This window comes from Vipera ursinii, assembly GCF_947247035.1.
Source record: "Vipera ursinii genome assembly, chromosome: 3".
Classification (NCBI taxonomy): Eukaryota; Metazoa; Chordata; class Lepidosauria; order Squamata; family Viperidae; genus Vipera; species Vipera ursinii.
Genome location: NC_139516.1, coordinates 210,556,903 through 210,572,362, shown reverse-complemented (window position 1 = coordinate 210,572,362; position 15,460 = coordinate 210,556,903). Strand labels below are relative to the sequence as shown.

Here is a 15,460-nt window from a genome sequence, read left to right as displayed (position 1 = left end):
GGGACGCTGTGACCGTCACAAATACGAGTCAGTCGCCCAGCCTCTGAATGTAAGTCACAAGACCCTGCAGATGCTGCAACATTCCAGCTGATCGGCGCTTCTTCTGGGCTCAGCGGAAGCACCAGGATCAGTGCCGAGGTCCAGCTGGATCCTGGCATTGATCCTGGCGCTTCCGCTGAGCCCCGACAGCCCTGCAGCTCCAGCCGTCTCTTGCTCAGGCTTCTGCGGTGCTGCCACCGGTTCAGCTCATTCCCCTCCCCCGCTACCACTTTTGTAGGATGGCCGCGTACCACCTGCCAGGTGCCAATGTACCACAGGTGGTACCCGTACCACTGGTTGAGAAACCTTGATCTAGGAAAGGGCGGCTACTGACCGACACAGCCCGAGGTAAAATGTCAAAAAGTTAAAGAACCCAGCTGTCAAAGTGCTGTCATAACCTCATCGCCTCAAACATCAACAGTCACAGAAAGAAACAGCCAGCAGTGCGAAATGCATAGAATTAGGAACTCTCTTCCCTATTCAGTTCAGCAGCCAAAAAAAAAAAAAAAGCCAAACACAATCCTGGGGGGTTGTAAAAACGGAGGCCTAGAATCAAAATCACGTGAAGTGTTAGTTACTGCTTTGTCAAGCCTTACTAAGGCCGCACCTGGAATACGGCATCCAGTTTTGGTCACCTCGTGACAAAAAAAGATGTTGAGACTTTGGGGGGAAAAAAGTGCAAAGGAGACGCAACTAGGATGATTAAAGGCCTGGAGAGAAAAACAGAACAAGAACGGCTGCAGGACTTGAATCTGGCTAGTCTAGAGAAAACACAGACCAGGGGGTGACATGATAGCAATATTCGAATATTGGAGAGCTTGCCACAAAGAAGGGGAGGGGTGTCCAATTATTCTCCAAAGCACCAGAGGGCAAGAGAAGAAACAATGGTTGGAAACTGACCAGAGAGAGAAGCAACCTGGAATTAAGGAGAAACTTCCTGACAGTGAGAAAAATTAAGCAGTGGAACAGCTGGCCACCAGAAGCGGTGGGCGCTCCAACACTGGAGGTTTTTCAGAAGAGATTGGACAGACATTTGTCTGGAATGGTATAGGGTCTCCTGCCTGAGCAGAGGGTTGGACTAGAAGACCTCCAAGGTCCCTTCCAGTTCTGTTATTCTATAACCCCAGATCAATTAACCAGTGAAAACAACTTGCCTTCAGAATTTCTGAGTGCTCCATCACTGGAGATTTTTCAGAAGAGACAGTCACTTGTCTGAAATGGTACACAGGCTCTCCTCCTTGAGCAGGGGGGGGTCGGACTAGAAGACCTCCAAGGTCCCTCCCAGCTCTATTCTGATTGAATGCTCTTCAGGTCTTGATTTTTAGGACAAAACAAAGGCAAACACACCAGTCAAGTTAAAAATAAGGCTCTATTGGAAGACGTGTTTTCGAGAGACATCACACACACAAAACTTTTTTTTTTCTTTGAGATGAAGACAAAAGAAGGGCTACAGACTTAAAGATGAAGCTGGCACGCAGCACAACGGGTTTTCGTATTTTGCTTTGAAAGGACAAGAAGCATTGAATAATCCAGGAGCATCCACAACCTTGCCGATTCCCCAGCCAGCCGCTCTGCGAGTTGAAGTCTACAAATCTGAAAGATGCCAAGGCTGGGTGCCCCCTGGATTATTCAAGGCTTCTTGCCCTTTGAATTAAACCAACTATACTTACAAATACTGCACATTAACGATTAATTTTTAAAATCATTCCAAGCCAGCCAACCGAGCCTGGCCCCACAACACAATAAAACCGTGTAGCTGGTACCTCTTTATTGCGCTAATTAACTTGCCGGTATGCCAGGATCCGTTTTATCGAAACAGATCTTCCACATTCATGCCAAGTATGATGATCAAGTATTATTTTCTCCCCCAAGAGGCAGCGTTGTTTGAAAAGTGCAGTACTTGGAATTGCTCTGGAGCTGAAGTGCAAGTAATTTCAGTGACGACGTAACGCAACACAGACTGTCTTCAGAGGAAAGGAAAGTGCATCCAGTTAAAAGAGCTAAAATTTATACCCACGGCTGCGTAGATAAGGCACTTGGCTTCCTGCAAGCTTTGTTTCCTAGCATTTACTAGGACGGAAAATAAGAAAGCGGTTAACGAGGATCAGTCAGAGGAATGATTGTGTAAATCCCACATAAGGGAGTAAGGCAGCCTTGAAGTGCTTCGTTCAAAGGATTTTCGTAGCTGACGGCTTAGAGATGGAAATTAGAATTAGATGAGGCAATAAAAGACGGGGGGGGGGGAATTATATAGGAGTTAGGAAAGGTCATTTATATATCTTAAGAATTTTCATAGGGAAATCTGGGGATGTATTTTGTTTGCATCAGAAAATAGAAACTCGCCAAGGAGTACAAAGCTCACCTGGTACTTTTCTGATTGAAATGGTTACATTAATAATTAATTTAAATTAATTAAATCAGAGGCACAGCAGCTGGACACCCCCCCACCCTGCCCAAAAGCTGTTGCTTTTCTATTTTGGTTGGGAGCTGATTGTACACACTGCTGCCTCATCAAAAATGGGGGGGAGGGGGAAAAAACCTAAAGCAAAAAAAAAAAAAAGTGAGGTTTCCCCAAAAGATTTGGGCAATACGTTCTTGGAACTGCTGAAGGTCCAACCTGAGACCCTAACAAGGAACTTCAGTCTGGAGCCCCTCGTCTTGTTTTTTTTAAGGGGTGGGCGCTGTTAACAGGAACCCAGGGACCCTTAAAAAAAAAAGAAGGCAACGTGCAAAAGAGTCACAGCTATGGGTCACTTCGGATTCCCAAAGTCGCAGCAGAGTTTGCGAGCATCCCTTGTCTGCAAGGCTAAATTCCCCATCAGTCTGTGGAATTCTGAGTCTGTGCAGCCAGATCAAGCCGGAAATGGGGCTGGGGGCTTCCCTGCTTCAGTCCAAAGCAGATTTTTGGGTTTTTTTCCCCCCAAACCTGACCTTGGTTTTCTGTGCCCCTAGCTGTGGTCCATGGGTGGGTCGGGGCACATCAGTCCAAAGACGACGAGCCAAAGCTTCAGGGGAGTGAGAAGTGAGGTATGTTGACCACGTTCTTCGACCCACAATATTCCTGCCCGGAGGGTCAAGGCAGGGATGGGGAAGGCTCGGCCGTGGGGGCTTCCGGCTGGCACGGCGGCCTCCCCTTTAGGCCCGGAGATGGTGGCACTGCGGACAGCGGGAGTCGGAGAGAAGAGCAGCAGACAAGGAGGCGAGGTTCTTTCTGCCGGGGACACGAGGCCGGGCGTCATTTGTAAAGCCCCATCTTCTTGCTCTGGTACATGTACATGTAGGCGTCACAGAAGAGGCGCTTGGCCACGCCTTCCATGCCCCGGGGCTGTTCCATGGCCAGGGAGGACACGGGCATTTCCAGGTACTTGGCAACTTCCGGGCACAGCGTGACTGTGGGGATGTTGTAGCCGTTCTCGTCGCCTGAGTGGAGGAGAGAGAGAGAGAGAGAGATGGATTGGAGGGCTCAGCGTTTCGTTGCTAGGCTCCCTTCGTTGGTGTCAACGCTGCAAACGTTGGATGTTTTTTCTCTCTGACAATATAAGAGGCAGCCCTTTCCTTTAAACTCTTTTGCTTGGAATTAAATGAAGGTGGGGGGGTGGGGGGGTGGGGAGGAGAACGCTAACCCGGTTGTTGATTTTATGGGCATGATGTTTAATGGTTTTTTAATGGTTTTTTAATTTTTGTATTTGATTTTTATTGTGTATTGCCCTGTTCACCGCCCTGAGTCCTTCGGGAGAAGGGCGGTATAGAAATCAAATTATTAAATTAAATTAAATTAAATTAATAAGATGAGGCATGGCGTGCTCCAGAAAGGAAGCAAAGCTTTGCACGTTAAACTAGTTGGAGAATGTGATTTATGACGCTTAAATTAAAGGAGGGAATTGTGTTTGATACGATGTGCTCAGGGGAGGGGAATTCAGATTTTGGCATCCCATTCGTGCCCTGCCCGACGCGTTGTTCTCATTATGTAGACTTTTCAAAATAAACAATGCCTGGAGGTTCTTTGAACTGTTTCATTAGTCGGAACCTTGACATTTGGCCCATCCACCTTGCCTGGTGAACGAGGAGGGAGACCCCTTTCCGGAGAGCACCCCCAAAGTCCCCAGGTACCCCAGTGTCTGGAGCTGAAGAGGTGCCCCCAGCCCAAGGAAGCAGAAGCCCTGGTCCAGACAGGCAGGCTTGGTCTAGTGGGCAACACACCAGGCTAGAAAGCAGGTGTCAGGGAATTCTAATTTTACCTTTGGCATCTAAGCTGGCTGGGTGACTTTGGGTCAATCTCTGGGAGACAGGGAGTTCTAGCCCCACCTTAGGCATGAAAGTTGGCTGGGCAGCTTTGAGCCAATCGCTGGGAGACCGTGAGTTCTAGTCCTTTAGACAGAAAAGCCAGCTGGGTGGCTGCGGCCCAATCCCTGGGGGACAATGGGTTCTAGCCCTGCCTTAGGAGACCGTGAGTTCTAGTCTTTTAGACAGAAAAGCCAGCTGGTTGACTTTGGGCCAATCACTAGGAGACAATGAATTCTAGTTCCACCTTAAGCATGAAAGCCAACTGGGTGACTTTGAACCAATTAGGAGGAGGCAGTGAGTTCTAGCCCCGCGTTAGACATGAAAGCCGGCTGGGCAACTTTGAGCCAATCGCTGGGAGACGAGTTCTAGTTCTACCTTAAGCATGAAAGCCAGCTGGGTGACTTTGGGCCAATTACCAGGAGGCAGTGAGTTCTAGTCCCGCCTTAGAAATGAAAGCTGGCTGGGTGGCTTTCAGCCAATCGCTGGAAGACTGTGAGTTCTAGTCTTTTAGACGTAAGAGCCAACTGGGTGACTTTGGGCCAATCACCGGGAGACGGTGAGTTCTAGCCCCACCTTAGGCACGAATGCTGGTTGGGTGATTCTTTCTCTCAGCCCAACCCACCTCACAGGGTTGTTGCTCTGGGGAAAATCATTGGAGGAAAAATTCATTCCCTGCCTTTATTTGTTAAGTAACTCAAGGCAGCAAACATATTGAATACGAACAAACGGACGAACGAACGGCGCACCATGTCGGTCTGCCATGCTGTCGAAGAACATCCAGTTCTCTTTCTCCGGCCCGTATTTCACAAAGGACACGTAGTGGCTGGTCTCGATGCAAAGAACGGCAAACAGCTCCAGTTTCTCCCGAGGCACCCGCATCCCATCCCGAGCGAATTCCTTGGGGACGCGGAGCTTTGTCGTCTGATGGCCTCTCCGCTGATAATGGGAGTGAGCCTGAAAATAAATGAGGGGGAACTTGTGAAGTTTCTGAGGCGGGAGACCTTGATATTGGGAACACAGGATTTACACACACACACACACACACACACACACACACAAACCCACAGACTTTCCCTGGAACAAAAAAAACCCTCTGGTTGCTTGTGAGGTGGAGGTGGAGAATGAAATTTGTGAGACACCTAAAAAAAAAAAGAAAAAAGGAAGGTTTGCAAGGCGTGGGGAGGATGCTATCACCCATTGTATGTCTTCTTGGGTGAAGTCTCCGTGCCAATTTCCCTTTTGGGAAACCTATCTCAGAGGTCTGGTAAAATGGTACGACATCATGCAATGGCGGCGGGGTGTGTGTGTGTGAAGTGAGTTGAGGAGGAAGACTAGACCTCACGTTAAAAAAATGGCAAACTGAGCCTTTGGGTTTGGGGTTTGGGTTTGGGTTTTAGCATAGTTTTAATTATTGTATTATATTAGGCACAATTATTTAATTCTTTTTTAACTTTTGTATTTTGTATTTTGATATTTATTGCCCTGTACACCGCCCTGAGTCCTTCGGGAGAAGGGCGGTATAAAAATTTAATAAATAAATAAATAAATAAATAAATAAATAAATAAATAAATAAATAAATGAATGAATGAATGAATGAATGAATGAATAAATAAATAAATAAATAAAGCAAGCAAGCAAGCCTCGATTCCTGGCAACAGCTGGGATGAAATGAAATAAGGCTGTTTGCCTCCGACTAATTGAAGGATCAACTGGACCCCTCCTTAGCACAGGAGCGGAAAAACGTAACAATTTTGCCGGAGGGGAAAGAGGGAAAAGGTGAATTTGCCAAAGGGAACGAGAGCAAGTATATATTGGTAACGTATATTAAAGGTAGAGATGAAAAAGGAGGTCGTACGTAGCCCTCGGAAGCCTGAAAACTGTCATTTGATTTGATGACACAATTTGATTACATCTAAACTGAAAAAGACTTGTCACTTTCACTACATCGGAATAAACTGAAGCTGAAACGCAGCCGATTACCTTAACAAGGCAGATATCTTCGAATCCCGGGCCCTTTTATGACTTGTGCCTGGCTGAGGAATTCTGGGACTTGAAGTCCACAAGTCGTAAAAAGGCCACGTTTGAAGAGCCCTGTTCAAATCCATCACAAAATAATTGCAAAAAAGAAAGGTAAAGAAGGTTACTGAACCGGCCTTTCCATTTCCCATGCTTGAATATTATTGAGAATCAGCGGGAAGCACCCTGACACGCAGAGCATATAAAGAGACCTAACAATATTTCTAAGCTAGGAAAACTCTGAAAGGAAGAACGGGCAAAAATATTCCCAAACCAGAATATAATGTCTCTTAGCTGTCTCCAGAAAGGGTTTAGAAGCTGTCTTTTTTTCTAAATAAACTAAAAAAAAAATACCGATCAAAAATTGTCCCTAACTGCCCTGCCGTATCCTCTTTTTAAAAAAAAAATATCTGTAAAGTGCAACAAATAATAGCAAGCATGCGGTCAAATACACAGCGAGATGCAGTTTTGGACTTTGCACCATGCATAGGTTGCACCGGCCTCTGTCCACTGCAAGGAAACTAACCAAGGAGAGAAGCAACCTAGAACTCAGGAGAAACTTCCTGACAGTCGGAACAATTAACCAGTGGAACTCCTTGCCTCCAGAAGCGGTGAATGCTGCAACACTGGAAGTCTTTTAAGAAGAGACCGGACAGCCATTTGTCTGAAATGGTCTAGGGTTTCTTTTGGCAAGGAATGTTTAAGCCAGGGGGTCCAACCTTGCCAACTTTAAGACTGGCGGACTTCAACTCCCAGAAGGGAATTCTGGGGGTTGAAGTCCACAGGTCTTAAAGTTGTCAAGGTTGGGACACCCTTGCCCTAAACTGTGCCGCTTTTGACCAATCTGTTGTGATTCAGGGTCAGCCCGTGGGTTCGGCAGTTGGGTTGGATGATTCAGAGGAGGAGGAGGAGGAGGGGTTTGGAGAGCCTGCAGAGGACAGTTCTGAGGCTTCGCAGAGCTCTCAGCCAGGTCCCTCCCATCTGGTTACTACGCAGACCCAGCTGTGTGAGCCTGACAGCATGGATGAAGATGACCCACAGCTGGCCCTGCTCAAGGACGCCCGGCGCAGGAGGCAGTCAATCAGGAGTAAACAGAGGAAGGCAATGGGGCACCTCGGAAGGAGGCAGAGAGAAGCCACGCCTTGAACTGTATAAAAGGGGAATGTGTGGGAGGGCTGGTTTGCTGAAGGCAACCGCTTGAATAGCTCCTGTTTTAGTGGTTCGTGTCTTGTTTTGCTCAGTTTGCTCTGTTTTGGATCTGTTTTGTGTAAATAAATTTGGCGGGCTTACTTCCAGCCTTTTGCCTTTTGTAAAGGGGTTGTCCCTGCCTTTTCTGCAGGGCCGGTAGTAGGCTGGAATAGAACACAATCAACTCTCCCGCGCCGCAGAGGACCAGCTTGGCAAGGACTTGTTGGGAAGACGGGTTGTCATCTGGGGGAATTTAGTGCAACCAAACCCCCCTGAATGTCAGAATGGCCCGGCCCAGATCCTCCGCAGCGCTCCTCAGACCGGGGGGAAAAAAACAAAAAAAACAACAACAAAAGGGACACACCTGAGCACAGCACGAATCGCAAAACTGCTTCAGCCCCGTGCCAGCGAACATCTTGTCTTTGAAGCAGGCCGAGCACTCCTGAGTGGCAATATCTCCGCACACAAAACACTCCCGGGGACCTGAAGTGTGAATGCAAAAATCAGCACCCGAAGCTTTCTCCCCTTCCCCGCAATTCACGAGAGGCCAGACCACAGGAAGTCGGAGGCCTCTTTGTGGCCCCAGCCAGGTGCGCAGCATCGTGCTCTTAAGTCGCTCCTCCCAGAGGCCACAAGTAGAAAACTGGGTGGGTCAATGAAAAAAAAAAGAGGGTAGGGGGTGGGGAACCCTAGGAAAATTTCTTTTTGGGCCAGAGATTTGGCAAGTCTCCAGTCCTCATTGTGGCAGCCGTTCTAATGATGATGACTGCGTAGGGAGCGCCTGTTACCTTACACGGCGCATGTTTCAGGACCAATGGATGCCAGAGGCTTACGACCCAATTCTGAAGTTCCCCCCTTCCCTCTTCGGTCACGTGACTGCACATCAGGAACTCAGCTTTTGTTTGGAGTTGTTTCCTGTTCCTGTTTGAGGCTTTGTATTTCCTGGGTCATGTACTTTGACCTGAGTCTGAGTGGGCCCCTCTGGCATCTGTGGGTTAATCCCATTGTGTCCTGTCCTAGAGTTTGGGTGGGGTATGTAGACTTTGGATGTCTTTGTCTTCGTAAACTTCTAGCTAAGGGCCTCCAACCTTCCTGAGTGGATTATTAATCTGCATTTGAATTGAAATTGAAAACTGAAAGATAAAAAGTATAGAAAGTGGAAAGAGGGGCACATAACTAAGTCAGAATATCAGCAAACAGCCCGTGTCTGCAAAGACAAAGTGAGGGAAGCTAAGGCTCAAAATGAACTAAGGCTTGCGACCAAAGTCAAAAATAACAAAAAAAGCTTTTTTCAACATATAAGAAACAAGAAAAAAGTTAAGGAAATGATTGGTCCATTAGTGGGGGAAAATGGTGAGAAGGTGACAAGCAACAGGGAGAAAGCAGAACTATTTAACTCGTTTTTTGCATCTGTCTTTACACAAAGGGGAAAAAAACAGTCCAACCTACCCAAACCAGTGCCATAAAAAATAGAACAGAAACGCAAGTTAAGATAGTCAAGAAAATGGTAAGTGAGCACCTGTCTAGCCTAGACGAGTTCAAATCACCAGGACCAGATGGATTACACCCCAAGGTTCTGAAGGAACTGGCAGACATGATCTCAGAACCACTGAACTATATTTTTCAAAGATCCTGGAGCACTGGGGAACTACCAGAGGACTGGAAGAGAGCTGATGTAGTTCCCATCTTCAAAAAAGGGAAAAAATGGATCCAGGAAATTACAGACCTATCAGCCTGACCTCAATACCTGGGAAGATTCTGGAAAAGATAATCAAACAATGAATCAGCGAACACCTTGATGCAAACAAAGTCATTACTAAAAGCCAATGTGGGTTTGTCAAAAACAGATCATGCCAGACAAATCTTATTGCATTCTTTAACCAAGTGACAAAATCAGTGGACCAGAGGAATGCTGTAGCTATAATTTACTTGGACTTCAGTAAGGCATTTGATAAAGTAGATCACAAGCTACTACTTGATAAGATAGAAAAATGTGGGTTAGACAGCATCACCACCAGATGGATTCGTAGCTGGCTGACAGGCCGTACTCAGCGTGTTGTCCTCAATGGAACTGCATCTACATGTGAGGAAGTGTGTAGTGGGGTGCCCCAGGGCTCTGTTCTGGGCCCAATGCTCTTCAACATCTTCATCAATGATTTGGATGAAGGGATAAATGGGGAACTCATCAAATTTGCAGACGACACCAAGCTGGCAGGAATAGCCAATACTCCAGAAGATAGGCTTAAGATACAGGAGGATCTGGACAGACTCGAACACTGGGCACTATCTAACAAAATGAAATTCAATTGTGAAAAAGTAAGGTTCTACATTTAGGCAGGAAAAATCAAATGCATAGGTATAGTATAGGTGGTACCTTGCTCAATAGTAGTAACTGTGAGAGGGATCTCGGAGTCTTAGTAGACAATCACTTCAATATGAGCCAGCCGTGTGCTGCAGCTGCCAAAAAAGCCAACACAGTGCTAGGCTGCATTAACAGAGGGATAGAATCAAGATCAAGTGAAGTACTAATACCACTTTACAATGCCTTGGTAAGGCCACACCAGGAATACCGCATCCAGTTTTGGTCACCACGATGTAAAAAAGATGTCGAGACTCTAGAAAGAGTACAGAGAAGAGCAACAAAGATGATCGGGGCACTGGAGGCTAAAACATATAGGGAACGGTTGCTGGAATTGGGTATGTGTAGTTTAATGAAGAGAAGGACAAGGGGGGACATGATAGCAGTTATTCCAGTATCTCAGGGGCTGCCCCAAAGAAGAGGGAGTCAAGCTATTTTCCAAAGCGCCTGAAGGCAGGACAAGAAGCAACAGAGGGAAACTAACCAAGGAGAGAAGCAACCTAGAACTAAGGAGAAACTTCCTGACAGATGGAACAATTAATCAGTGGAACAACCTGCCTCCAGAAGCTGTGAGTGCTCCAACACTGGAAGTTTTTAAGAAGAGACCGGACAGCCATTTGCCTGAAATGGTATAGGGTTTCCTGCCTGAGCAGGGGATTGGACTAGATGACCTCCGAGGTCCCTTCCAACTTTATTATTATTATTATTGTTATTGTTATTGTTGTTGTTGTTGTTGTTATTATTATTATTATTATTATTATTATTATTATTATTATTATTATTATTATTATTATTATTTACAGAGCTGGTTTCTGCTTGGGGGCGGGAACTAGGGGCTATTAAGAAAATCTGGGCCTGATTTTCTGCCCCTTTAAGATCCTTTGAGGAAATATATTTTTCTGCCCTTTTAATGTTTCCTTCTCTTGGGGGGGGGGCGCTGAGTTCCCACATGACAATCAAGGTGGTCTTATCTTTTCCTCCGCTTCAGGCTACGCGGGGGCATCGCTTCCAGAAAACGGAGAGGTGGTTCGCGGTCGTGGTTTGCATTTTAGGCCTCCCTTGTCCGGTGACTTACTGTCCAGCAGCAGGTCGGTGATGTCCAGCTCCAAGGAAGGGACGATTTTGCTGAACATTTTGTACTCCTTCCCAAAACGAGGCATTTGGAGGATAAAGCAGGACGGGATCTAGAGGGGAGAAACGCCAGCGTGAATGGCCCCGTCTGGGGACCAGCAGCCCCCCCGGAGGTTGGAGGTCACAAGTTCGGCTTCTCTCAAGTTCACGCCCAACCTGTGGCCCTGGGTAGATCTGGTTCTTCTCATCACTGCCTACAAAGCTTTCTTTCCTTCTTTCTCTTTCTTCTCTTTTTCTCTTTCTTTCCTTTCTTCTTTCTTTCCTTCCTTCCTTCTCAATCCCTCCCTTTCCTTTCTCCCTTTTTCTTTCTTCCTTCTCCCTCCCTTTCCTCCCTTTTTCTTTCTTTCCTTTCTCTTTCCTTCCTTTCTTCCTTCTCCCCCTCCTTCTTCCTTCCTCCCTCCCTCCCTCCCTCCCTCTTTCCTTCCTCCCTCCCTCCTCTTTCTTTCTTTCTTTCTTTCTTTCATTCTTTCTTTCTTTTTCCTTCCTTCCTTCCTTCCTTCCTTCCTTCCTTCCTTCCTTCCTTCCTTCCTTCTTTCCTTCCTTCCTTCCTTCCTTCCTTCCTTCCTTTCCTTCCTTCCTTCCTGTTTGTTTCTGTCTCTTAAATATCTAGGCTGCCCAAGTCACCATCAGGTGCCTCTGGGAAGCTTACAAGGAGATTAAAAGGACATTCTAAAACATTAAAAGGGTACTCGTTAGCATGAATTTTAACAAAGTGGGCTAGAGAGGGAAGAAACAGACAATGGGGTGGGATCTTCTCTGAATCCGCTAACCAGCTCCAGCATGGAGCGCCCCCTGTCAGGACTCCAGGCCAACTGACAGAGCTGGGGGGGGCTTAAATCTCCACCCCTCCGAAGGGCCGAGAGGGTGGGGGCGGATTTCACCTGGAGGGCCACGATGTTCCAGAGGCACAAAAGGCTCCCTGGGTTCCTGGACCCAAGCAGCCAGCCTCATCCTGCTCCCGCTGCTGTGGGTGGCAGTGGCCCCCAACCTTTTTGGCACCAGGGATCCGTTTTGTGGAAGAGAATTCTTCCACGGACTGGGGGGGGGTGGGCAGGAGGAGGGGAAAGGAGGAGGAGGAGAAGCACGCAACCTGGATCCCGTGCATGCACAGTTTTTCTCGCCCACGGCTCACCTCCAGCTATGCGGGCCGGTTCCTAGCAGGCCACGTACCGGTACCGGTCTGCAGTCCGTGGGGGTGGGGGTCTTTGGGGACCCCTGGCCTACAGAATTTCTGGCAAGCAAGAGGAGGCAATTGGCCAACTCTGCCTCTTTATTTGGGCCCCTGGAAGAGTCTGATCCAACGGAGTCGATCAGGCAAGGCAGCCTTGCACCTAGCTACTGGGTGTAAATAATATTTCTGAACTGAGTAAAACTCCGTAGTGATATCCAACACCAGGGCCCCTTCCCGCTGGAGCAAAATCTGCGGGGCAGCACTGTTTATTGATCTATTTATAAAACTGACTGGCCGCCCGTCGTTACGGTAGTAGGGCGAGGCTGGCTGGCCTACACTTCCACCTACGTTCGAACGTACAAGTTAAAACCGAAGGCGGAATGGGGAGGGTGGGGATGGAGTGGGGTGGGAGTGGGATCTGTTATTCCTCAACCCACCACCTCCGTTGCGCCAATCCTCAGCCGGGGGCCCCAAGCCAACTGGCAGAGCACCGTCTTTAGGCCCTTAGGAAAAGACGGCAGGGTCGGAGGTCCACCTCCCATTGAGCGGGCAGGATGTTTCAGAGGGCAGGAGCCACAGCAGAGAAGGCCCTGCTCTTGGACCCCGCCAGCTGGAATAGTCGGGCTGACCGGATCCTCAGCACGCCTCCTCTGGCGGCACGAGCGGGACGGGCCAAGCCGGGGGGTGGGGGGTGAGGAACCTGGACCCCTGCCCTGAAGTGCTTTAAAGGGGTCCACCGACACCTTGAATTGCCCCTGGAAGCAGACTGCTAACCAGTGGAGCTCGTGGAGCAGTGGGGTGACAGGGGCCATTCTTGGGCCCCCCAAAACTGCCTGCACTGCCGCGCTCTTCAGTTGGTAGACGAGACAAAGCAAGCCACAAGCTCTCCGCCAAGGTGACAGAGACCGTGCTGCTGAAGGGGGGGGGCTGCATTTATGGAGGAGGAGGAGGAGGAGGAGGAGGAGGAGGAAGACTCACCTCCACTAGCTTGAGGTCCGAGGTGAGGAAGGAATGCTCCACCAGCTGCTGAACGTTGGGCACCACCAGGTTCTCCTGCTTGTCCATGAATATCTGGTAACAGTAAGACTCCTGCTCCTTCAGCCTTCCAGACCTGGAATCAGAAGCGCTCCGGTGAGGCCCAACGCCCCCCAAAAAGTGGAACCCGAGGCAACGTTGGACGTTCCAGCTGTGCGGAGGTGAGCGGCAGCCTCCGCACGCTTCTCTTTTTCAGCCCAGAAGCCCCAGCCGCGCCGCTTGGAGATTCCCCCACTCCTGGGCCACCTGTCCGCTTGGTTTTTAATTCCGTGTTTAACCCTAACCCTAACTTGAATGGTTTTATGTTACATTTTCGATTTTTTAAACGATTATTAAGCTGTAAGCTGCTCGGGGTCGTTGTAACCGTCAGATGGGCAGCATATTAAACAAACAAACAAACAAATAGTTCTTAGGACCTCTTTCTGACAATTTTCTGCTTGTGGGTCCTTGGTGCTGAGCTTGGATGTTTCCTTGAAGATGTTTCATGACCCAACTAGGTAACATTATCAGTACTAGATGGGAGTGGAGACTTGTGGAGAGGAGGAGGAGGAGGAGGAGGAGGAGGAGGAGGAGGAGGACGGACTGAGGGGTCCTTGGTGCTCTTTGAGCTGGGTGGTTTTCTTGCAGACGTTTCATCACCCAACTAGATAACATCATCAGTGCTAGATGAGAATGGAGATTTGTGGAGAGGAGGAGGAAGAAGAGGAGGAGGAGGAAGACTGTGGGGTCCTTGGTCCCCTCTGAGCTTGGTGGTTTTCTTGCAGATGTTTCATGACCGAACTAGGTAACATCATCAGTGCTAGAAGGGAGTGGGGTTTGGGAGGAGGAGAAAGGGAGGAGGAGGAGGAGGAGGAGGAGGAGGAGGAGGAGGAGGAGGAGGAGGAGGAGGAGGAGGAAGAAGAAGAAGAAAGGTCTGTGGGGTCCCTGGTGCTCTCTGGGCTGGGTGGTTTTCTTGAAGATGTTTCATGACCCAACTAGGTAACATCATCAGTACTAGACGGGAGTGGGGTTTATGGAGTGGAGTGGAGGAGGAGGAGGCCAACAACTGTGGCATCCTTGATGCTCTCTAACCTGGGTTGATTTTTTTACAGATGTTTCATGACCCAACTAGGTAACACCCTCAGTGCTGGACGGAACAGGGGCTAACTCTCATTTTGTGTACCAGTGGCTTGACCCTGCCAGTGTCGGCGGAAGTGGCCATTTGCAACGCTCAATTTCCCGACTGCGGAAAAGGCAGCTCCGAGGCTCCTGTGTCAGCTACCCCTTCATGCTTGCACTTTGCTTCTACTTAGGAGTTCAAGCAGGGGCAGGTCTTCCTTTAAGCCCTTCTCCAGCGCTGCCCAGGCCTACGTGGGGCCTCCTTCCCCCCCCACCCCTCGCTCTTCTCCCTTGCTAGACAGAGACCTCTTTACCGGCTCGGGAATGACCACTAGGCCGTGCCTCAAATGTCACCGAGTCCCTTCTGATGCTTTCCCCCCCCCTTCACGATAACCCAAGCGAGGAGGCGACGGCGGTGAGACAGACTTACTGCAGTTTCAAGAGTGGCTCCAGCCCGAGGATTCGATGCATGATGAGATTCAGGAACTCCTCCGGGTCTGAAAGAGCAGAGGGCAGCCCAGGTCAGGTGCAGCACCACCGGACACACACACACGCAACCTTTGTCCCTGCACTCCGCAGAGAACAAACACAGCTGCAGCCACGAGCACAACTCCTTCTCTGGATCAACACTCGCCCCGTGGGATCTCCCTCGTGCTCGGCTGATGAGATAGGATGGCCAAGCGGTGACTTAATCGCAAAAGGATCACGGAAAGGCAGAATGGCAGAGTTGTGAGGGGCCATGGAGGTCTTCTAGTCCAACCCCCTGCTCAGGCAGTAGATCCCACGGCCTTCCGGACCAAGGGCTGTCCAATCTCTTCTTTATTTAGATATATATACCGCCCCTCTCCCGAAGGACTCACGGCAGTGTACAGGGCAATTAAAACACTACATACAACACATAACATAGAAAAATTAAAATAAATTAAACCAAGTAGCCCTAAACAATAAAATTTAAAACTCCCAGGGATGGAGCACCCACAAGGTCTGGAATTGCCATTCCACTCTTCAATTGTTCCAGCTTTCAAGAAAGTTCTCCTTAGTTCTAGGCTGGGTCACTCTTTCATAGGATTTTCCCTGCTGTTTCTTTTCCTGCCTTTTTCCATCCTCTTCTCAAGGTTTTGTAAGTGTCCGTAGATTA

At 48.6% G+C, this 15,460-nt stretch overlaps 1 protein-coding gene across 3 annotated transcripts in view; it reads right to left on the bottom strand.

Annotated features, from left to right (window-relative positions):
- Positions 1 to 1,389: 1,389 nt before the first annotated feature.
- The window catches only part of LOC310638746 (ubiquitin carboxyl-terminal hydrolase CYLD-like), a 35,412-nt gene continuing 21,341 nt past the window's right edge, over positions 1,390 to 15,460 (bottom strand). For 2 of the 3 annotated variants that reach the window (XM_083360071.1, XM_083360073.1), the window contains 6 exons: positions 14,753 to 14,819; positions 13,168 to 13,300; positions 10,963 to 11,071; positions 7,893 to 8,011; positions 5,070 to 5,277; positions 1,390 to 3,459 (listed from right to left, as the gene is read on the bottom strand). In XM_083360071.1, coding sequence (XP_083216197.1) covers positions 3,275 to 3,459; positions 5,070 to 5,277; positions 7,893 to 8,011; positions 10,963 to 11,071; positions 13,168 to 13,300; positions 14,753 to 14,819 — 821 coding nt within the window. In that variant the 3' untranslated portion in view covers positions 1,390 to 3,274. The remainder of the gene's footprint in view (positions 3,460 to 5,069; positions 5,278 to 7,892; positions 8,012 to 10,962; positions 11,072 to 13,167; positions 13,301 to 14,752; positions 14,820 to 15,460) is intronic. The other variant, XM_083360072.1, reaches the window with a different exon arrangement.